Below are 23,910 nucleotides of genomic sequence, written 5' to 3'. Positions count from 1 at the left end.
TCGAGTAGAGGGAACCCGCTCCTCCCCGCGACCACTCACGGCTGGAGTCCCGCAAGGCTCTGTTCTTTCTCCGCTCCTATTTAGTTTATTTGTCAATGATATTCCCCGGTCGCCGCCGACCCAGCTAGCCTTATTCGCTGACGACACAACCGTTTACTACTCAAGTAGAAACAAGTCCCTAATCGCGAGTAAGCTCCAGAGTGCAGCGTTAGCCCTCGGACAGTGGTTCCGAAAATGGCGCATAGACATCAACCCAGCGAAAAGCACAGCAGTGTTATTTCAAAGGGGAAACTCTCCGCTTATTTCCTCTCGCATTAGGAGGAGAAATATCACACCCCCGATCACCCTCTTTGGCCAACCTATACCCTGGACCAGGAAGGTCAAGTACCTGGGAGTCACCCTGGATGCATCCATGACATTCCGCCCGCATATAAAAACAGTCCGTGACCGTGCCGCATTTATTCTCGGTAGACTCTATCCCATGATCTGTAAGCGGAGTAAAATGTCCCTTCGGAACAAGGTGACACTTTACAAAACTTGCATAAGGCCCGTCATGACTTACGCGAGTGTGGTGTTCGCTCACGCGGCCCGCACACACATAGACACCCTTCAATCCCTACAATCCCGCTTTTGCAGGTTAGCCGTCGGGGCTCCGTGGTTCGTGAGGAACGTCGACCTACACGACGACCTGGGCCTCGAATCGATCCGTAAACATATGAAGTCAGTGTCGGAACGTTTATCGATAAGGCTATGCGTCATGATAATCGCCTTATCGTTGCCGCCGCTGATTACTCCCCGAATCCTGATCACGCAGGAGCAAGTCACCGTCGTCGTCCTAGACACGTCCTTACGGATCCGTCAGATCCAATAACTCTTGCATTAGATACCTTCAGCTCTAACACTAGGAGCAGGCTAAGGAACCCCGGTAACCGTACTCGTCGAACTCGACAAAGAGGTCGACGTGCAACCTAACCCATGCATCAGCCCGCTGAGTCTCTCGCCGGATCTTCTCAGTGGGTCGCGATTCCGATCCGGTAGTAGATTCATTCGCGAAGCAATTGCTCTTGAGTTGTTAGGTCTCCTTCGGAGGCGCTCGGGCAGCTGTTAGCAAATCCCACCCCTCCTGGCTGCCTTTGCTCGCCCACCTGTCCTGGTGAAGCTGGAAAGGCCTCCGGGCCACCAGTAATCTTTCAATCATAAAAAAAAAAAAAAAAAAAGTGAGAGCTTTATGTTTTTTGGTCAGCATTCGGATTGTTATGAAAATACAGATAAATGAATAAAAGGTGACATCTTTAACTTTATTTTTATTTCTTTTATTGCCCTTGTAGGAAGGCGAGCATGCGACCCACATGATGATCCGCGGTTAGCGTCGCCCATAGACTTCAGCAATCAGGGGCAGAGCCAAGCCGCTGCCTACCGTTGACCACTCTCCACAAGTTTCGCTTAAATAAGGACATGTCATAGCGCTCGGAAACATCGTGTAGGGGAGCTCATTCCAAAGCCGGATGGTACGTGGCAAAAAAGATCTCTGGAAACGCACTGTGAATGAACGCAGTGGCTCCAGGTAGTATGGATGAACTCTTCTCCGGTGGCGGGCGGTGCGATGGTAAAAACGAGACGATGGTATCATCTCAAATAATTCATCTTTTTGGCATCTTGAAATATCAATTTTAGCGTAAACGCTTATGATAATAAAATGCGAAAGACGTGGAACCAAAAATGGATGCAGTAAAACATGCATACACTGAGACAGTGTTTCCTAAAATCTATATAAATTACTATATACTTCTTCAAATCAGTCTTGAAAAAAGTGGTACTGGTGGTTACTGGTGGTAGGACCTCTTGTGAGTCCGTGCGGGTAGGTACCACCACCCTACCTATTTCTGCCGTGAAGCAGTAATGCGTTTCGGTTTGAAGGGTGGGGCAGCCGCTGCAACTATACTTGAGACCTTAGAACTCATACCTCAAGGTGGGTGGTGCATTTACGTCGTAGATATCTATGGGCTCCAATAACCACTCAACCCCAGGTGGGCTGTGAGTAATATACGTAATTATTAAGTACCTACTTATTTCATTAGAAAAATTGGTACCCGCGTGCGGGATTCGAACACCGGTGCATCGCTAGATACGAATGCACCGGACGTCTTATACCTTAGGTCACGAGGACTCCAAAAGCAGAAGCAAGTAAGCAGATTATTAGTGGTCTAGATACTGGCCTTTAGATTACAAGTCAAATTAATTTAATAGCAATTGAGATCGTAACGACTATTGATTGTCAAAGTACTAATTATAATTAAATAACACTTTACAAAGAGTCATGTGACGTAGAAGCCTTATTGAAATAACAACTGTATCACGGTACGAATATTAATTAAGAATTTCGTAAGTACAAATATGTGAACAAGCGTTTTGAGTTATGTGGCTGGCAGAGGTTTTGATAGGCATATTTGATTTTTTTTAATTCAACCGTTTATTGGTGGAGTATGATTTATTATATGCGAATACAAAATAGATTAAATACAAAAAATACAACGGGCGCCCGGGCGGTCTTTTCGCTAAGTCTTTTTGTTTTTCGCTTCTGGAAGAGTTCATTCCAGATAGCCATTAGGTGGTCAAGGATCATCCAAGGCAAGGAAATGACCGCGGCTTACTTACTAATTGAATAAAGAATACCCACTGAGTTTCTCGCCGGATGGTCTCAGTAGGTCCCGATCCCGATCCGGTGGTAGATTCAGCGAAGCACTGCTCTTGCTAGGGCTAGTCTTAGCAATTCTCTCAGGTTGAGCCCGTGAGCTCACCTACCCGTCCGCGCGAAGTTGGAATCGCCCCTTAGGCTACCTACGATTAGGTAAGGAAAAAATAAATAAATAATACTTAACCCTTCGACTGCAATGTAGGTTACTGTTTCCTTCTTTTTTTATGATTGAAAGATTACTTGTGGGCCGGAGGCCTTTCCAGCTTCACCAGGACAGATGGGCGAGAAAAGGCTCAGCCAGAAGGGGTGGGATTTGCTAACAATTGCCCGAGCGCCTCCGAAGGAGACCTAACAACTCAAGAGCAGTTGCTTCGCGAATAAATCTACTACCGGATCGGAATAGCGACTCACTGAGAAGATCCGGCGAGAAACTCAGCGGGCTGATGCATGGGTTAGGTTGCACGTCTACCTCTTTGTCGAGTTCGACGAGTACGGTTACCGGGGTTCCTCAGCCTGCTCCTAGTGTTTGAGCTGAAGGTATCTAATGCAAGAGTTATTGGATCTGATGGATCCGTAAGGACGTGTCTAGGGCGACGACGGTGACTTGCTCCTGCGTGATCAGGATTCGGGGAGTAATCAGCGGTGGCAACGATAAGGCCATTATCATGACGCATAGCCTTATCGAAGGTTACTGTTTCCCTACGTGGCGCGCTGAATTATATCGATTTCTGTTACTAAAAAACGAATCAGAAGATACTGAGAATTAATCTATTTCTAAGAGACTAAAACATACGAGTCCATTAAAAATGGAAGAAGGCGATATCAGGCAATCCAGGCGCTTAGTAACAGAATACGACATAATTACTTAAGTGCGTCGCGCAGGGCATCGGTGACTCACATGGCAGTCGATAGGTTATCAATATACATATATAACAATAATATAATGTTATTTTTTACAATTTTGTACATAAAAATATACTCGTTTCTAATTGGTTCTTTTGGCTTTTTACCTCTGATTTTGTTAATCACTTTCACGACTAACCTTCCATTACAGCCTGTCTACTATATGTATGTTAACAAAATCTGATATGAAAGGACGAGAAAGCGTCATGCACTTTAAAAGCGTGACTAAACTAATTTTCTGTTTTTAAAAGGTCATTTAAATTTCATCTTAAGCTCGTAAAGATAAACTTATTTACAATAACGTCATTACGTAAAGGCGAAGAGACTTTATAATTAGGATTTTGCTTAACGATTTACGTAATGTTTGGAATTATTCATTGTATTTCCCGAAGTAATAGTTTCATTCGTTGTGAGTACTTTTTGAAGTGAAACTTCTTTTGACGCGATGAGAGTAAAATTTAACTAGCAATAGATTCGTTACGGATAGAGAGAAAAGATACAATTCTCGCTTCGTGCGCGAAGCGAGGGAAAGGACAAAGCGAGCTTTAGGTAGTTTCTCTTATAAACAGCATTTCCTATTACAAGAGAAATTTGATTTAAGTATAAAAAATATAGAATACTACACACCGCAAAAGAAGTTTCACTTCTTTCACGTGCACCTAGTTGCACGCGCACCATTCGTTGTTTGTTGTTTAGTTTTCAGTAGGTTTTTTTTACGTTCAGCCAAGCACAGGAGTTACGCACAGCCTGGCATTAAAAGGTTATTGGGGACTATAGATCAGGTGGGACTAACTAAACCTACCGATGGCTCTTTAAAGGATTATTTGTGGCTCTCGATAAATGTACCAGAGTTCCCTTCTCATTATTATATTATTATATGTTAAAAATATTTTATTGTTCAATATTTATTTAGAAATCAATCAATAAACTCGCAAAATATTAAAGAATTATCAAAAAAATTATATATATAGTATAGATTAAAAATTAAACACATTTAATTGAATTTTTATATATATATATAATATAATATTATAAAGAGGAAAGATTTGTTTGTTTGTTTGTTTCGAATAGGCTCCGAAACTACTGGACCGATTTGAAAAATTCTTTTTCCATTAGAAGCCGACATTGTCCCTGATGAACATAGGCTACTTTTTTTATTTATTTTTTTATTTTATTATTTTGGTTTCATGTGTGTTTTAATGTTTCCGAAGCGAAGCGAGGGCGGGTCGCTAGTATTTATTAAATTTAATTAAAAATAGTGTAAGAAAAAATGATTTTATTGTAAAAAAAAGCGTGTACATTATTTTCAATTCAAATTTGTTAAAATTAATTTTCTATTATTTAGTTGGATGTTCTATAAAAGCGTATTTTGTTAGTTTTTTTAAACTATTCTTTATTTCTCATTTTTTAGTTGAATTTCAAGTATTTCAATTATTTTTTTAAATATTGAATTGTCATCGGTCCTTAATAAGTATACTAAATTTCGAGTTAAGCCGACGTTTTGAAGGGGTTCAAAATCATTGTCAAAGATTCCGTTACATGCTATCATACATACGTCGAAAGCTAATAAAAGCGTATTAAAAATACTAATGTACCTTTTCAAAGCACCGTTAAGGTTATGTCGAGAACCAATTTTGATCTAAAATACAAATATCCGAAGTGTCCGGAATGACTCGCGGTTTACTTTGTCAGTTGTGTAATTACTTTTTTACAAGTTTATTGGTTTGATTTCGAGTTTTCCAATACGAGGGAATATGCATTTTGTAATTGTCGATAGAGTAAAAGAGCATAGCACCGAAATACGTGTATTGAGGACTTATTTGATTGTATATTTGCGTGAAATATTGTTTATTCTACTAACAAATACCGGATTGCTTACGTAAAATTATTGCTACGTATTATGTTAGTCAGAGATCAGGTTAGTATTGGACTTATGCTTGATTTTTATTTTATCAACACCTTATTAGTGATTTGAAAAGGGATTATGTCAATGACATTCAAATATAGAATTGAAGAATGCTTAGAACTTGAAATAGCAATATCAGCTTTAAAATCTAACGATGAAAGACTATTTTCTCTAATACATTACATGACGTTGTAAACGTGTGGGTCCTTTTTGTAAAGCTCTTCGGTTGTCACGAGCGGAGCGACGACAGATCTAAAAGGAAACTTTAAGCTTTGTTATAAACATGTCATTGTTTTTTTTTTTTATTGCTTAGATGGGTGGACGAGCTCACAGCCCACCTGATGTTAAGTGGCTGTTGCAGTCGCTTTTGACTTGACGAATATTTTATAACATCAGCAGTGTACACGTTTCCTGTTGCAGTTACAGGAGAAAATTCATCACTAAAAAAACGCAATGTACATAAAATAGATCTCCTATTGCGTGCGAGTTCATTAACGCTTCACATTTCCTTTACACGAACCTTGTAAGACCTACATCGATCAGCATTTACAGTTATAAAATAAATAGCTTTATTTGATTCCAAAATAATTAGATAGAGCTTAAACGATCTGAATGTTTGAATGAAAATGAATATACATACTTTATATGCTCACAAGAAACAAATTAATACAAAAACGGACCAAAAAAAGGTGCCACAAAAGGTTACATTTAATTAGATTCGTCCATACTGCTATTTTCACTGTCGTCGCTGCTAATTAATTATAAGTACGTTTTCTAAAATATTATCTATGTTCACATCTCTTTCATAGTCTTCCCTTATTAATTCAACAATTTAACACCTTGGCTGCGGCAAGTAAAATCATAAGCCTTCATCTGGTGCGGCGGCGGATCGAATTGCGCCCCCGACGATATTTCCATCAGCGCGTGGCAGGTCTTTCTTGACCCACAAGCACTAGGGTAGATTAAAATGCTATAAGTTTGCGAAAACATACAACAACTGTTTACAAATTTTCACCACGGCGGTGCGCTGGTTCTATATTTTTGGAAGGAAGTTTTTGCGGGGGCGAGTATCGCTAAAGATGCACAAAAAGAGGGGCAAGCCGAGGCTAGGTTATGAGCAGACGTACCTGCTAACCCGTCGCTAGCTTCTTACAGGCCGTAGAACTCAACGTCACTGCTGGACGACGCGTAATGGCGGCGGCTGGCCTGACAACTTGACACGGCACTCTTCTAAATTATTTGTCCATAAAACTGGTATACCACTCGCGCAACGACGAATATGATCATCAGTAAAGTTCGTAATTTAATAGAAAATTAATAAGAGTCCATAAAAATCTTTAGACAAAAAAACAAGCGGCGGCGTGTGCGTGTACAGCGCGTGCGATGCATTCGGCGATAGTCTTTTTTTTATTTTTGACTTTTGCTATTATGTTTTTTTTATAACTGGCCATGCGATACGTTTTATGTCTACTCTCATTAAAAAAGAACCACATACTTTATACGATTTATAGTATATAGTTGTCGATGTCGAACTCTGAACAAACACCTGAAATAATCGGTTCACACTAATGAAAGGTACGTGGTTTTCTTTACCCTCACCAGCTGAGAGTATCGCGGCGGGTCGATGTGTGTCTGTCCCGCATTGAAAGAGTTAACAGTTCTATTCACAACCTTTTCCCAGTCTCATTTAGTCACATGTTCACAAGCTTCGTCTAATATTTTTAGCATTTTTGTTGTGGTAAATGAGGTTTTGTATTGTGTCCCAGCATGTTAGAAGACCAGAGTTTGTGGGAAGCCATGGCCAAATTTTGTGACCTGTTCATGGCGCTCCGTGAGGCTGAGGAATGTGAAAGGTTGTGAAGGAGTGTTCCCTATTCGGCTCCTCAACGAAGAAGACGGGGTGGGCGGCGCGGTCACGATGCCCCCGTTAATCTCCCGTAGGGGCTGTCGGGTACCGGGTACGGGGGCGCCCGGTGTTCGGCTGTCGGTCCCGTGGTGAGACAGCGCAAGGTGGCTCCTGTACGCCGGTCACACTGTGTCTCCCGAGACGATGTCCCGTCCTATTACCAAGCCGGGTACCAGCGAAGACGAACTTTCGGCGCACACAATACGGTACCGCGGGTTTCGTGGAGTCGGAGTGCTGGAGCTCGATGAGGTTTAATAGATATTTGATTTTGCGAGGCGGCTCTTGCGGTAATGGATGGACGAGGTCACAACCCACCTAATCCTAAGTTATTACCGAAGCCCATAGACATCTAAAACTTAAATGCCGCCACCCATCTTGAGACATGAGTTTCTATAGTTTCAGTATAGCTACAACGACTGCCCCAACTTTCAAACCGAAACGCATTACTGCTTCACGGCAGAAATAGGCAGGGCGGTGAGGGCGGTGGTACCTACCCGTGTGGACTCACAAAACTTTCTATCCAATAAAACGAACCCTCCTCGAGAAGGTTTTTCAATCAAATTTAGGAGATCCTAAAATTACACATATCAGACTGTTCGGTGTAATACGGCCGAACATCTTAGTAAGCAATAACGCCACACCGCACGATTATTTAAAGTTGCAGTTGATCAGTATCAACAGTCGTACAACAACCTGGTTACGCGGAAGTCGGCTCCGGTCCTCCCGACCGTAACATTTAACATTAACATTTATTAATTAAAACATTAACATATAACAATAACATTTAGAACATTTGTAGGTGATTGTGTGTATTAAAGTGAATTAGTAAAATCAAGACTTATATTAGTAAACAACAGCTCTGTGCCCCCACACAGACAATGATTCAACAAAAATGGTTTAATTAAATATCGATACGTAATATTCATGCACACAATACCGTCTTTACCATAAGGGCACACGGAGCCCGTGCCCAGGGCCCCCATTCTCAGGGGGCCCCGAACTGACAATTTCTCTCACACATTTATTCTCAAAACATTTTTTTTCGGGCATATTACACTTTTTTCACAAATCAGTAATCTTATCAGAAGGTATTTTCAAGGCATGTACTACGCCATTATATCGATGACTACGTCTATTCCTACTGTAATTAATAATATTTCCAAACGCATCCTACCTAATTTACTAAGTACACCATCTTTTTTTTTTTTTATTGCTTAGATGTGTGGACGAGCTCACAGCCCACCTGGTGTTAAGTAGTTACTGGAGCCCATAGACATCTACAACGTAAATGCGCCACACACCTTGAGATATGGTTCTAAGGTCTCAGTATAGTCACAACGGCTGCCCCACACTTCAAACCGAAACGCATTACTGCTTCACGGCAGAAATAGGCGGGGCGGTGGTACCTACCCGTGTGGACTCACAAGAGGTCCTACCACCAGTAATTACGCAAATTATAATTTTGCGGGTTTGATTTTTATTGCACGATGTTATTCCTTCACCGTGAAAGTCAATCGTGAACATTTGTTGAGTACGTATTTCATTAGAAAAATTGGTACCCGCCTGCGGGATTCGAACACCGGTGCATCGCTCGATACGAATGCACCGGACGTCTTATCCTTTAGGCCACGACGACTAAGCGATCTTCTAAGCGACTAGCGATCACGATAACGGTTTCCGTTATCGTAATCGTAACCAAAAAACCAGCAGCATTCTAATATCATTAATGATATATTATATCATACTGCATTTGATTACCTTTAATAAATGGTCATACTCAGTAAAAAAATCTGTTTACTTTCCAAAAGGGCCTCAAATTCATGTGTGCCCAAGGGCCCCAGCCTAATTTAAGACGTCCCTGCATGCACGACGTAAGATTTTAAATATATAATATCACCATAGAAACCTCAGGGGCTTGCACACGGGTACTACATTTGAAGTTTCAAAAGACGCCATATTATCGCCATATTATTACTCGATACGACATCTCTATAATTATCGAGAACATTCCCGGCAAAACCAGTCGTTTCGATGTGTTTCCACTATTCGACGCCAGATGCCGTTACTCTTGCCGGCGCAACAGATAGTTCATTTCAAAGTCGAAAGGTACGAAAATATATCAAGTTACGCAGTCACACAAAAAAAACAAGAAATACGTAAGCTTAAAATTTGAACTCACCTGCCCTAAGGTATTCATGAGCCCAATTAGAATACAACATTCTTATCTGCTACTGTGATTATTAGACCAGGGTAGAAGCCTTTAAAAATAAAAGTGAAAAAAAATATAGTAGGATGAAACCCATTAGAAAAGGAGGACAATATTATAAAAATGGAAAGAAAAATATTTTACGGGCGATCTGAGGTCGGGAAGGGGTTGGGGGTCCGTTTAAGGGTAAAAACGGTTATTCTCGATTTCCGGCAAAACTAAAAGTCCTATGGAAAAAAGCATACTTATTTTTAATCTTTATTTGCTTACCTATTGTTAGTAACCTCGATAGGTTATTATAGCTTTACGGAACGTGCTCACGAGGTTCAGCCTGGGATTATTAATCCTCAATATTTCTCCTTTATATATCGTATTTTTTTTAAATGGCGTAGTTCTCGAAGTTGTGAGATCTTGGACTATGGAAATAAAAAATATTTGACAAAAACTTACACGTAATAAAACCAGTTTCTTTTGATTAGTGCAACTTGGTGAAGGTCGTTTGAATAAGCCTCCATAAATAAATCAACCTCTCGTGTTTGTAGGAATAAAGATATTTCTTATTCTTATTTAATTTTATGCTCTGCGCATATGGTAGGTACACGGCTTTTCGCAAGATATCTAAAGGCTTCTGTCGTAAGATTTCGTATGCTTTTAATATAATGCACAACCTGTATTGGATTCGTTCTAGAAAAAGAGCACAGATAGCATTAATTGCTACAGACATAACAGTTTCTCCTTCTTAGTGGTTTGCACTCTTGGCAGAGTGGTCGTGATCATCAGTTCGGATTTTTTTTGATTAATTTATTGCTTAGGTGGGTGAACAAGCTGATAACCCACCTGGTGTTAAGTGGTTACCGGAGCCCATAAACATCTAAAGCGTAAATGCCGCACCTACCTTGAGATATAAGGTCCTATCACCAGTAATTACGCAAATTATAATTTTGCGGGTTTGATTTTTATTACACGATGTTATTCCTTCACCGTGGAAGTCAATCGTGAACAATTGTTAAGTACGTATTTCATTAGCAAAATTGGTACCCGCCTGCGGGATTCGAACACCGTTGCATCGCTATATACGAATGCACCGGACGTCTTATAGGCCACGACGACTTCTAAGATGTCGCCATTCTTCATAACATAACATAACATAACATAACATAACATAACATAACATAACATAACATAACATAACATAACATAACATAACATAACATAACATAACATAACATAACATAACATAACATAACATAACATAACATAAAAGTCCCTACAACTAAAATAATCGCCTTCTTTTTTTCACGCACATGTTCGCCATTAACATATCCAAGAATTTATCAACCACAAGTTTTTAATTTCAATTAGAGCCCTTCTAATGTTAAATAGAACGTATGGATTTGAAATTTTTGAAAAGAATTCGTGGAAGAAGTTTCGAGGAAGACGAAGAAAAAGAATTCGAAGAAGAGTAAGGTCGAGAGCTAAATATGAAATAGTGACTGGCAGTGTCTCTAGACACATTTGCTATAGTCTGTGGTTCACAGACAGAAAACCCGCCAAAACTAAAACCGTGTACAATTAATTATGCTCCTAATGTTCTTATTGTAAATGTTGTTCTATTATTATTTCACGTTAAATATAAAACTTGCACAATAAATTGCTTTGTTTAACGAAACATCGACATGTAAGTGGTACAGCGACAACTCCAAAAATTAATATAATATGCAATAATGTCTATTTTTTTTAAGGTGAGTAATAAGTTTAGTTAACACGAGTATTCAGATCAATCAAAGTAATAAAGATCAACTGATATGGAGTTTGCGGGCTCGAGAAGGCGTTGGGTTCAACTCCCCGCTTATTACACGTGTTCACGACAGATGAGCTTACAAAGAAGCTTATTATTTAAGTTCAGTAGCTAAATGAACATCGTTTTCCGTTTATTTTGGTCTAATAAGTAATTCCCGTCTAGACTTCGAGAACGATCTCTTTGTACGAGTAAATAATCGGGATTAACTCACAGATCAGCATCTAGCCCCAAACTTGGATTCCTTGTGGACCAGAAACACGCAATATTAGAGGCCGCCGTCCTCTGGTTGCTCTGGTCGAACGCTCACATGGATCTTGCCACGACTTTTGGAGACGAGCTAACAAATATTTCGGTTCGACAATCCATACGCAAGATTTCGTTCTCTTCTCTTTTTTGGTATACCATTACTTTATACAAAACCGACATGTCTAGTCTTAGTCATACTTGCATTCTATGGTATAGGTAGCCCTAGAAAGGTGTCCATCCACCCAAATTGGTAACTGTAGCAGCGTAAAGAGAAATGGCGGGATGTCGTAAGACCATTACATCCACCTCCTCCTAAATGCCCTCACTAATAGAGCGGTCTCGACCACTCTGTCAAGTCTGTTTTGGTAGGCAGCGGCTTGGCTCTGCCGCTGGCATTGCTGAAGTCCATGGGCGACAGTAACCACTAAATTAAGTTGGGCCATAAGCTCATCTGCCTACACGGGCAATAAAAAAAAACACGTGTGGCACTCGGGGACTGCCGCGGTAAAGCTATTGCATAGCATTTTTTATCAACTTATGCAATTATAATTATACAATGATAATTTAATATTAAAACAATAATAAAATACGACCACGCTATGTTTATAAACATTAACAAAAGCAAAACATTAACTGTCCTCTTCACACTCATAAGCTAAACCGCGCGAGACAGAGATGGATAGAGTTTCCATGATGCGCATGCAGTACGACGTCACGCCGCGCACTTATTCACAAACACTATACAAGCGCAACGTGTGAATGAGTTGAACGCGAGCTACATGGTAGGCGGAGTGGGGATGTTAGGTATTATTTTCGTTACGGAATTTCTTGATTCGGCCGCCGCGCTCAAAGCCCGCGATAAAAGCTATGCAATAACTTAAACAAAAAAGAATGTAACGCACAAGAACAAGACGAAGGTGAATAAAAGCAGTATCATCGTGCTATAAATCGAGTGCAAAACTAACAAGCTCATTATTAAAGTAACAAGTTAAACTAAAGTAACAACTTAATTGGACAACTTAAAGTCAGTTAAAATGATGTTCCAAGATCCCTTTGTATAAGAAACATACTAATCCAATAAAAGCGTGTACAAAATTTATATACATTTATATATGTTTGGACTTAATACCACAACCAGAATATTGGTTAGTAAATTAATTACAATTAATACCGCTTCTTTATTTAAATACGCTTATTACATCATACAAGTTGCATTGTGCACAATAAAAAAACAGTTTTTTCAATTATCAAATTTTAATACAATTCATATGTTTCAAGGATCAGGTGGAGCGTAGGCTAAACCGATATTCCTCAATTCACAGTCTTCTTCCATAAAATCTTTAAGGAGAAGTTTCTTCAATGCAGCCCGACGAACCTAGTTTACAAATTTGTAATACTTTATTATGACATCATTAGATGGGAACTGTGCTCGCAACGTCACCTTCACACATGAGTTCGGAATCTTAAATCCATCAAATGGGGGGGGGGGCCTAGTAGCCTAGTAGATACAGAACACTTCTCGACAAAAACAGGAAACGAATCAGAAAGATCCAGGTTAACTTTTTTTTTATTGCTTAGATGGGTGGACGAGCTCACAGCCCACCTGGTTGTTAAGTGGTGGGCTGTGAGCTCGTCCACCCATATAAGCAATAAAAAAGAACATAATATATATCAATACTCAATCAAAAATATCTACACTTTCTACATTTTTTTTTATTGCTTAGATGGGTGGACGAGCTCACAGCCCACCTGGTGTTAAGTGGTTACTGGAGTCCATAGACATCTACAACGTAAATGCGCCACCCACCTTGAGATATAAGTTCTAAGGTCTCAAGTATAGTTACAACGGCTGCCCCACCCTTCAAACCGAAACGCATTACTGCTTCACAGCAGAAATAGGCAGGGTGGTGGTACCCATCCGCGCGGACTCACAAGAGGTCCTACCACCAGTAATTACGCAAATTATAATTTTGCGGGTTTCATTTTTATTACACGATGTTATTCCTTCACCGTGGAAATCAATCGTAAACAATTGTTGAGTACGTATTTCATTAGAAAACTATCGATATAACGCGTACACAATACCTTCGAAATCATTTCATATACAAATATCGAATGAAACGCGCAACACGGATGCGCTAAGTTATAATAACATCGACAGAGAACCCAATCAAACTTGATATCAAAGACTTGATTAGAGAATATAAGCTGTAGGTACACTCCATAAATATTATATTAATGTTTTCTCTAAAGATCACACACAAATGCAGTCTCGTGAGATTCACGGAGCTAAAGAGGAGATGGAATAGAAATATTGCAATGGGATTTTTAATGCACAATATTACGTATGTTTTAATAACATATTTCTTCTTCTGTTTGATTTTGGCTCGCGCGGCTTGCGCATTTGCCACAGAGCAAAATAAAAGGTTGGGAAATAACATATTTATTAATTTAAAATAAGTCTTAGCCTACACTCATTGGTCACAAGTAAAGCTTTTCTTATAAATGTACTTTTTCTGTACATTTTATTGACCCGATTATGATGAAATCTGAAGGATATCTTCAGATTGGCCTGACGGGTGATGAAGTTTGATAGTGATCGGAACAATTTCAAATCAAAGAACGGTCAGCAAAACCTAGACTTGCCTAGTTAGTACAAATATTTAAAATGGTGAGGCGTGTCCCGCCATCGGAGCGAGTTGTGTAATAAAAATAGTTTGCGGAGCACAGAGTATACGGCATCTAGTTAAATTATGGCGGCACTGTAAAATAATAAAACATAACTAAAATCAAAGTTAAAACCTGACTCGTCTGTGAATCGACCGGTCTCTAGTTTATGCTCCAACGAAAGTTTCTTTGAGGACATTCTTACTGCAGCACTTATTTTAATTAATGAAGTCGTAACAATAATATGTATTAACTAGATGAGAGATAGCTGATTGTTTACTAATGTTTTTATATTAAATGAAAACGCAAGCGTTTTATGTCGATTTTGTGTGGCGATGCATTGTATGTATGTTCGATCATGAACTCTTCGATTACAAAAGAAGAAGAAGTGAAAAATAAAATGCCAGCGGTCTAAAATATTATTGAAGTGAAACTTCTTTTGGCGCGTTGGGAGGAAAATTTAACTCGCGGCAGATTCGTTACGGCTAGAGAGAAAAGATATAATTTAAGAAGAGTGAGAGTGAGAAAATAGACACAGCGTCTCGCGAACCAATTGACCGAGGAGAGAGGGAGAAAGCGAGCTAGGTAGTTTCTCTTATACACGTTCTGTTTACGGGTGTCGACCACTAGATGGCTTATTATTAGTTTCTCATTGCATAGATGACAGTAACATATTAACTATCTTTTTTTAAAATATACATTTAGTTTTTTATATATATTATAAAATATATATAAATGGCGAAGAGGTTATTTCTCTTATACACAGCTTTCGCTATTACAAGAGAAATTTAATTTAAGGGTGAAAAATGAAGAAAACCACAATAGTACACATCGCAAAAGAAGTTTCACTTCTTTTACGTGCACCAAGTTGCACGCGCACAATTTTTTTTTATATATTTAATTTAAATTCGTTTTGACCCTTCTGTGTAATAATCGCGGCATATTAACCTGTTACCATCTGTGAACGTACACAAGTATGAAAATAAAAAAGCTGCCGGTTCTAGTTTGTCGGATCCTTACTATCTAAAAGTCCACTGAAGTCTCACATTAAATAACCATCACTTTACTGAGACATTATTTTATCTCATCTCATTTCGTTTCATTTAATTTAATTCCAAATTATAAGTCTTCAATCAATCAACTTCATCTCATTTCACTCCATTTCATTTTTAATAACAGGATATGAATGTATGTATGTATGTATGTAAATTATTTATGATTTTTATAAGCTCGACAGTGGCAACAATGGCATCTCAGAAGACAATTGCCATACATAAAAAAAAAGAAATCTCGCAAAAACGAGACACGATTCTAAATGTCAATAAAAACGACAACAAATACACCCGGTATCAATCGCTCCCTACCTACCGAGAGCTCGAGAGGGTAGTTGGACATCTGTCAGATCACACGCGTTTCGATTATTTTTAGTGTTTTTCCCGTTTTTTCTGTGTTTTTAAGAATTGTGTTGCCCTATTTTTGTTGGTGGTGGATTAGTTTAAGTTTCATTTAACTGGTAAGTGTATTTTTTATGTCAATGTCGTCCTCGGTGGGCGAAAATGTCCCGCCGGACAGAGGGAGGTCTTCTTTAGATTCAGAGATGGACGATCTTTCTCTAATACTTAATTCTCCTGTAAAAGCTTCACAAAAACGCCCTGCGGAAGACGTATTAAGCGTCCCAGAAAAAAGATCAGCTCCACATTTACCGGCAGCTGCCTCTAATCAACATACCTACACCCGGCCAGGTTTTGATAACAATTCAGTTCTTAATTACTCTGAAACTGACTCTGGCCCTTTTGTTGTCCATGTATCTCGTTCAGATGGTGACTTTGCCCCAGTTTCGAACCACACCCGTACCCTTAAAATTGCTCAAATTATTTACAATGGTAAGATCTCAGGGATAGATGAAATTAAAAACATGGGTAGAAATAGGGCTGCTATTATTTTTAAAACATATAACGAAGCGAATTCATTTTTAACAAACCCATTACTTTCATCTAACAAATTGTCAGCAATTATTCCACGCTTTCAAGTTACCAGGATGGGTGTCGTGAGACAAATTCCTGTAGAGTGGTCTCTTGAGGACCTAGTCTCATGGATTGAGTGTCGGTCTGTTTCAACCACCGTCATTAAAGCCAGAAGAATGAATAAGAAAAAGAAAATAGATGGAAAAACAGTATGGGAACCGACGGGTACAGTTGTCCTCTCTTTTCTTGGGCAAGTTCTTCCTAAACATGTATATTGTTGCAGCGTTTCCCTCCCTGTAAACATATATACTCTTCCCACTATTCAGTGTTTAAAGTGTTGTCGTTTTGGGCACATTCGTGATCAATGTCGATCGCAAGCCCGCTGCTCTCGATGCGCAGGCCCCCATGAAGGTAATTCTTGTAGTGTTTCAGAAAATAACATAACCTGCTTGTTCTGCTCTGGTTGTCATCCCGCCTCTGACCCGAAATGCCCCGAACATGCCCGTCAAAGATCAATTAAGATGGTTATGTCTGAAGAAAATATTAGTTATATTGAGGCAGCTCGCAGATTTCCTTCAGTCCGCACCTCCTATGCCGATGTTGCCAATTCTTCTCTTCCCCAAAAACCTATCTTCCTGAGCCGATCAGCTCCATCTTCGAATACCCTCCCGTCTTCCTCCCCCTCATCTTCTCGTCATACTCCGTCAACTTCATACAAAAAAACTGTTTTTATTGAAAAATCGTCTAAACCAATACTTTCCAAGTCTTATGATCGTCATGCTCACAATGATATTATTAGCCCTCCTAACTCTTGTTTACCCAATGGTTGTGCTCTTAGCACTCCCACCCCCTGTGCCCCTGCTACAAATGATAATCTCGCGGAATTAATGTCAATGCTGCTTCTAAATATTTTATCAAAATTCAATGATATACTACCGAACAACGTCTTGATTCAGATTCACGCTTTAATCTCTAGTCTCGTCAACTCTCAACCAAAGCATAATGACGAAGGTCCTACAATGGAACTGTCGTAGTATCAGAAATAAAAAACAAGAAATAATTTATCTATCTAATCAATATAACCCTGTCCTCTTTGCTGTTGCGGAGTCATGGTTGAGACCGGATACTCTGCTTAGGGTGCCCGGGTTCTCGTGTCTCCGCGATGACAGAGACGACGGCTGGGCAGGAACTGCTATCTTGGTCAGAAGAAATATATCTTTTTCTCGCATTACCCTTCCTCCTCATTCCTCAGCAATTAACATTGTGGCAGTTCGCTGCTTTAACATCACAGTGGTCTCAGTGTACATCCCTCACCCTAACAGTAACCTTATTCTAGAATTTTCGACACTCTTAACCTCTCTTCCATGTCCTCTCTTAGTCTTAGGAGATTTTAATATACGCCATACAATGTGGGGTTCTGAGTTATGTGACTCAAATTCCTCATTATTTCTTGATAAACTTGATGAATTAAATTTGTGTCTACTTAATGATGGAACTCCCACCCGTAGAGTATCCCCATCCCAAAGTCCAAGTGCCCCAGACCTGTCCTTGTCCTCTCCCTCTTTAGTTAACTCGATTTCTTGGTCTGTTCTGTCCAACTCCCATGGCAGTGATCATCTTCCAATATTACTAACTCTAGCCGATTCTTCCATCCCATCTTCAATTCCATATGAACCCCTTTTGAAATTCAGACTTAACAAGGCCGACTGGCAAAAGTATTCATCTTTAGTTCAAAATAATCTTGAATCTCTTCCTGATGCAAATGATGAAAATACTCTATTTTTGTACCTAGAATTTTGTTCCATTTTATCCTCCGCTGCCGAACTAACCATTCCCTTAAAGAATTCAGCTTCAAATAAAATTCCCTCACCAGCATGGTGGGATGCTGAATGCTCCCAAATAGTCCAAAAACGCAAGGAGGCTGAATCTGAATTTTCTAAAATTCTCTCTTTAGAGAATTTCCTAGAATTTCAGAAAATTTCGGCCATCTCTAAAAGATTTTTGCGACAAAAGAAATCTCTTGCTTGGCGTAATTTTTGCGAGTCTCTCTCCCCAAGAACTCCTGCCTCCTTGATATGGAAAAAAATAAAAGCATTTCGTAAATCACTATCTGATAATAATATTAATTCTAATTCCTTGTCTTGGCTTCCTGATTTTATCTCCAAACTCTGCCCACCCTTTGTGCCTTTTAAACCTTGTCCCTTAATTCCCTCCTCCGCCTCTAATGACCCCATGAATTCCAGCTTCTCATTTGCAGAACTATGCTGTGTTCTTGACAACCTCCGAGATTCAGCCCCAGGTATAGATGGCTTCCCGTACTCTTTTATAAAAAAATTATCTGACTCTTCTAAAAAAATCTTTCTAAACCTTTTAAATCATATATTTCTCTCCAGTTCTATTCCAGCCTCATGGAAAACTCAATTGATAATCCCAATTCTAAAACCAGGCAAGGATCCAGCTCAATCTTGTTCATATAGACCTATTGCTCTCTCGAGTGTGCTAGCTAAAATTATGGAACATTTGATAAAAAATCGTCTAGAATGGATAGTTGAAAACAGGTCTATTCTCCCTAATAGTCAGTTTGGCTTTAGACGAGGTTACGGAACATTGGACAGCCTGAGCCTCCTCACTTCAGATATTCGTGTTGCATTCTCTCAAAATCGTCATGTTATAGCAGTTTTTCTAGATATTTCCTCTGCATACGACAATGTCGACCTTCATTTACTTAGACAAAAACTTATTAACCTGAATATGCCTCCTAGAATTGTGAATTTTATCTTCAATTTGTTTTATGACAGATCTATTATAGTTCGCATCTTAGGTGAAAATTCTTCTCATCGAACCTGGAAAGGTCTACCTCAGGGTTCTGTTCTCAGTCCTCTGCTTTATAATATTTACACTGCTATTTTAGATACTACTGTGAACCGTTTTTGCCATATCCTCCAATATGCTGACGATATTGCCCTCTATACCATATCTAATTCTTTCTCACAAGCTTGTAATTGTCTAAATTCTGCTTTGTTTAACCTGAATTCTTGGTTGAATGATCACTGCTTATCCCTGTCCATCCCTAAATGTTCTGCGGTTGCTTTCTCCCGTAAGAGAGTTATCCCTGAAATAAATATTGAAATTTGTAACCAATCTATTCCAGTCTTGAGTAAAGTTAAGTTTTTGGGCATTCTCTTGGATTCTAAACTCTCCGGTGTTCACCATTTAAACTATATCTGCAATAAAGTTGAGAAGAGCATCAATGTTCTACGCGCACTCTCCGGTGTTAAGTGGGGTTCACATCCTTACAGCCAGAAGCTTCTTTATAATGCTTTAATTAGAAGTCACTTTGACTATGGTTGCTTTGTTTTGGAGCCTTGTAATAAAATGGCACTTACAAAACTAAATCGTATTCAATCAAAATGCCTCAGAATCATCTCTGGCGCCATGAAATCTTCCCCTATAAATGCCCTACAAGTTGAATGTTTTGAACCTCCTTTAGCCTTGCGTAGACAGTTTCTAGCTGATAGATTTTTCTACAAAGTAATTTCTCTCTCAAACCACCCCCTTTTAGCTCTACTTTCCCAACTTGCTCAACTGACCGAAACCTCTAGATACTGGCGTCATAAATCTGTACCTCCTCTTGTCAACTCGTATAAGAAACTGCAAAATTTAGCTTCTCCAATTTTTCAATATGATAAATTCCCCCTCTTTCTTTTCTCTTTTGACTGTCTTTTATTTCGTCCCACTACCTTCTTGAATATTGGGATCCATAAAGACTCCCCAGTAGCAAATTTACAATTTCAGAACATAGTACAACTACAATGGCCTAATCATTATCACCTATTCACTGATGCATCTAAACTATCCCAAAATGGTCCTGTAGGTGCTGCGGTATGGATCCCCAAGTTTAAAATCTCCCTAAAATACAAACTCCCTCAGACTTCCTCTGTGTACTCTGGTGAAGCTGTTGCTCTTTTAGAAGCAGCTCTTTTTATTAAAACCCGCGGTCTAAGTAAATCGGTAATTTTTTCGGACTCCTTAAGTTGTCTTCAAGACATAACTAAATTTCCATCGCATTCAAAAGTCAATTTTGAAATTATATTAAAAATTAAAGAAACTCTTTTTCAATGTCACTGCTCCGGACTTGATGTCACTCTCGTCTGGATCCCAAGTCATAGCGGAATTTGTGGGAATGAGCTTGCTGACTCCTGTGCCAAGGAGGCTGTTGTTATGGGCTGTAACAAGTATAACAACATTTTTACTCGAGATTTACATTCTCTGGCAAAATCTGATATGCTTCAATCTTGGAATGAAAGCTGGCAGATTTCTCGTCAGTCAGTAGGTAAGCATTATGGTAACTTGCAACCGACCCTGCCCTCTAAGCCTTGGTTTTCCTCCCACTGCCATCTTCCTAAAAAAATTGTCTCAGCTATAATCCGTCTTAGACTTGGCCATGTTTGCTCCCCTGTTTTTCTTGCCAAAATTAGAGTCCGTGACCATTCTCTTTGTGAGTGTGGATTAGATGAGGGTACCCTGGATCACATTTTCTTCGACTGCCCCAATATCGTATCCCCTCTTTATGATATCCTTCCCAATGACATTCCCCGACCTATTAATATTAATTGTTTATTAACTTTAGTCTATTCTAAACATGTAAATATTCTGTGTAAATTTTTATCTGCTAATAATATTTATCTCTAAAGTAGTTAGTCTAACATATATTTGTTTGTGCTGTTCTTAAAACCACAGATTCGCGTATGGAAAAACCGACCAAATTTACTTGTATTTAGATTTAGTAATTTTTTCCCTCTCTAAGCACCTGTTATTTTTGTAAATACTTTGACATTGGCAAAATCAATGCCAAAGGCGTTGGAGCCAAATTATCTAAAAGAAGAAGAGTACCGAGAGCTCTATTAAATCTTGGATCGTAACTAAATCATCCGTAAACAATAGACGCCTCAGGAAATTGTTTAGTTTGCGTTTGAAGTTAAATTAAATACGAACGGCCAAAGTTTGCATTTTCGCCTGACGTAACTCCTCTCGTATAAACATCATTTCCGGTCGCAAGTCTCGATGCGCAAACGGATCCATGTCGATTTTCAGACGAGGATCTATACTCGCGAGTTGTTGGTCACTAAGAAACAATAAGGTATACTCTTTAGTTTTAAAAAAGACTTTGCTTAGACGGAATCACTCATCTGTTTTACTGGTGGTAGGACCTCTTGTGAGTCCGCGCGGGTGGGTACCACCACCCTGTCTATTTCTGCCGTGAAGCAGTAATGCGTTTCGGTTTGAAGGGTGGGGCAGCCGTTGTAACTATACTTGAGACCTTAGAACTTATATCTCAAAGTGTGTGGCGCATTTACGTTGTGGATGTCTATTGGCTCCAGTAACCACTTAACACCAGGTGGGCTGTGAGCTCGTTGAACCATCTAAGCAATAAAAATAAAAAATAAATTTTTTGTCTGTCATTCAGTGAAGAGAGTAATCGATTTTTGCATTGTATAATAATACTGTCTAAAATATTAATTTAAAAAGAGATTAAGCGCCTTAAATGATATTTTCTTAATATATTACGGAAAACGCAAATAAGTATTTCATTGCTTAACGATTCTGGAGCTATAAAGGTTTTAAATAGGGGAGCGGGGAGTAGCCCCGGCCGGAGGGTAGCCTCGGCCACCGCAAATACTAGTGACTCTCGTAGTGTTACCTATAAGTACGTGTTATGTCTGTGTGCGTTTACTATCCATTCGAAAAATACTGACAGTTGGAAGTGACCCGACCACGGTGCTCGGACGTTAATTGAGTATTTTGTTTTTTTCTTTACAGGTAGGTATATTTTCTTATTTTACATGCAAATTACAAAAGTTGAACAATCGATACATCGATCTGTCGTGTTTCAAAGTGGGTTGAGGTACTCGCGTTGTGTATCCCTATGCGCATCCTTTACCCACTTCACACAAAAAGGTCGTAAATTCTATCTGCAAATAGCTGCAGGATTATCATTTTAAATAAGTAATATAATTCTCCAAGTCATCGGAATCGCAGATTGGGCGATTATATGTAATATTAAAAAAATAATTAAGCAATGCATCGAGACCGACATGACAGACATTGTTGATTAAAATTAACATTTATTATAAAATATAAAAATTCGAAGATCTATTAAACTCACGTATATAAAATAGCCTCCCGAAAAGCCAACCAAAATATCGTAGGAGAGCCTACAATTAGCGAGGTGCTAAGAAAATAATTTCAATAAAATTTCAAAGCGGCTGCCACACTACATTTTATTTTACAATTATATACTGCACCTTATTTAAATACCAGTTTGAATCACATCAAAACTTAAATATATCGGTACTATCAAATCAGTCGTGACAGAGTTAAGATGCTTCCGAGAAAATATGTATATGATTCAAAATAATATCAGCTTATTTTGTTTAGTCGAAGCTTCTTGGGTGCATATTGCGAGTGAATAAAGAGAATGAATAGTCCGGCAAGTCTCTGATAGTTTACGGGAGAGTACTTTCTAGAGCCCGTGGAAGAGCAACGTTCCAGTCAAGCCCGAACAAACACTATTAAGCACCCACGCTACGTGACAAGCTACTTACAATCTAGCGCCAACATCAGCTTCCAATTCCCCTGCTTCTTCCATTTTTTCGGGTTCATTTTCATCATCTGGTGCGTTCGACATTTTCAACAGCCACTTCAACTAGGCCTATGAAAATTTATTTACCAAACTTTGACTATGAGAATCAAAGATTTTGTTAAAGATGATATTAATAAAACACTATGCGTCAGAAAATGACAAATTATAGTACAACATTGAGGTTTTATTTCAATTCATTCCTAAAATCAAATTAAAAACTCTTTTGTTGGAGTTTGAATATAAATGTAATAGCAGGCAACGCTTGACACATGATTACAGATTTGGAATATTAGAATTATTTTAAATGTTTAAAAAACAGATGATTGTCTTCTCGTAAGAAAAAGTCGGACTTCTCATCTAGACCCGGTCAGAACAACATGTAAGAGTTTTATCAAAATATAAAGATAATAATTTTATAATGGTGTAACAGTGTTCAAATTATCTGCAATATAATTATAATGAAGCAGGGTGTTTTTAAATAGCCCCTCATCACCTACAGAACCCAATTTAAATTACCACTCAAATTTAACCGTCCAACATCTTTCCACTCTTGATGTATATTTATAAAACAAAATTTAAAATACAATTGATTACAACTGATTTTTTATCAGAAATCTCCAAACGCTTGAAGGAGGTTACACGTGATGCTAAGGCTGGCTGGTACTTTGCGCAGAGAGTGAGTCTGGCTGTCCAACGAGGTAGCGTAGCCAGTATCTTGGGAACTGTGCCTCCTTCAAGCGCATTGGAAGATTTGTTCTACTGTGTGAGTTGATTTATCTATACTAATATTATAAAGAGGAAAGATTTGTTTGTTTGTTTGTATTGAATAGGCTCCGAAACTACTGAACTGATTTGAAGAATTCATTCACTGTTTGGAAGCTACGCTATCCCCGAGTGACATAGGCTGTATTATTTTTTAACAAAAATTAGGGATTCTTACTAAAACTCCATAATGTAACCCGAGGTGTAAAAA

General features: G+C 38.9%; 1 protein-coding gene and 1 long non-coding RNA gene across 2 annotated transcripts; one reads left to right on the top strand and one right to left on the bottom strand.

Moving 5' to 3' along the window:
- The first annotated feature begins 11,152 nt into the window (after window positions 1–11,152).
- On the top strand, window positions 11,153–23,111 carry LOC119630095 (uncharacterized). The gene is made up of 2 exons (XR_005245907.2): window positions 11,153–11,358; window positions 22,733–23,111. It is a non-coding gene; the product is annotated as an uncharacterized LOC119630095 (long non-coding RNA).
- On the bottom strand, window positions 12,899–23,042 carry LOC101742727 (uncharacterized). Its single transcript, XM_038018408.2, has 3 exons — window positions 22,900–23,042; window positions 21,290–21,419; window positions 12,899–13,038 (listed from the first exon to the last, which is right to left on the bottom strand). The coding sequence occupies exons 1-3, from the start codon at window positions 22,980–22,982 to the stop codon at window positions 12,937–12,939; spliced, it is 315 nt and encodes a 104-aa protein (XP_037874336.1). The 5' UTR covers window positions 22,983–23,042; the 3' UTR covers window positions 12,899–12,936.
- Window positions 23,112–23,910: the final 799 nt, after the last annotated feature.

The sequence above is a fragment of the Bombyx mori genome, chromosome 21, assembly GCF_030269925.1.
Source record: "Bombyx mori chromosome 21, ASM3026992v2".
Classification (NCBI taxonomy): domain Eukaryota; kingdom Metazoa; phylum Arthropoda; class Insecta; order Lepidoptera; family Bombycidae; genus Bombyx; species Bombyx mori.
Note: the sequence above shows the minus strand (reverse complement) of the source record. Positions and strands in the feature narration are given on the sequence as shown.

Coding starts and splice junctions, on each gene's coding strand:
- LOC101742727 (XM_038018408.2), bottom strand. CDS start 22,982: ATGTCGAACGCACCAGATGATGAAAATGAACCCGAAAAAATGGAAGAA. Junction 21,420..22,899: donor GCTGATGTTGGCGCTAGATT/GTAAGTAGCTTG, acceptor ATTGTTTCTTAG/TGACCAACAACTCGCGAGTA. Junction 13,039..21,289: donor CGAAAATGCAAACTTTGGCC/GTTCGTATTTAA, acceptor TTTGTAAACTAG/GTTCGTCGGGCTGCATTGAA.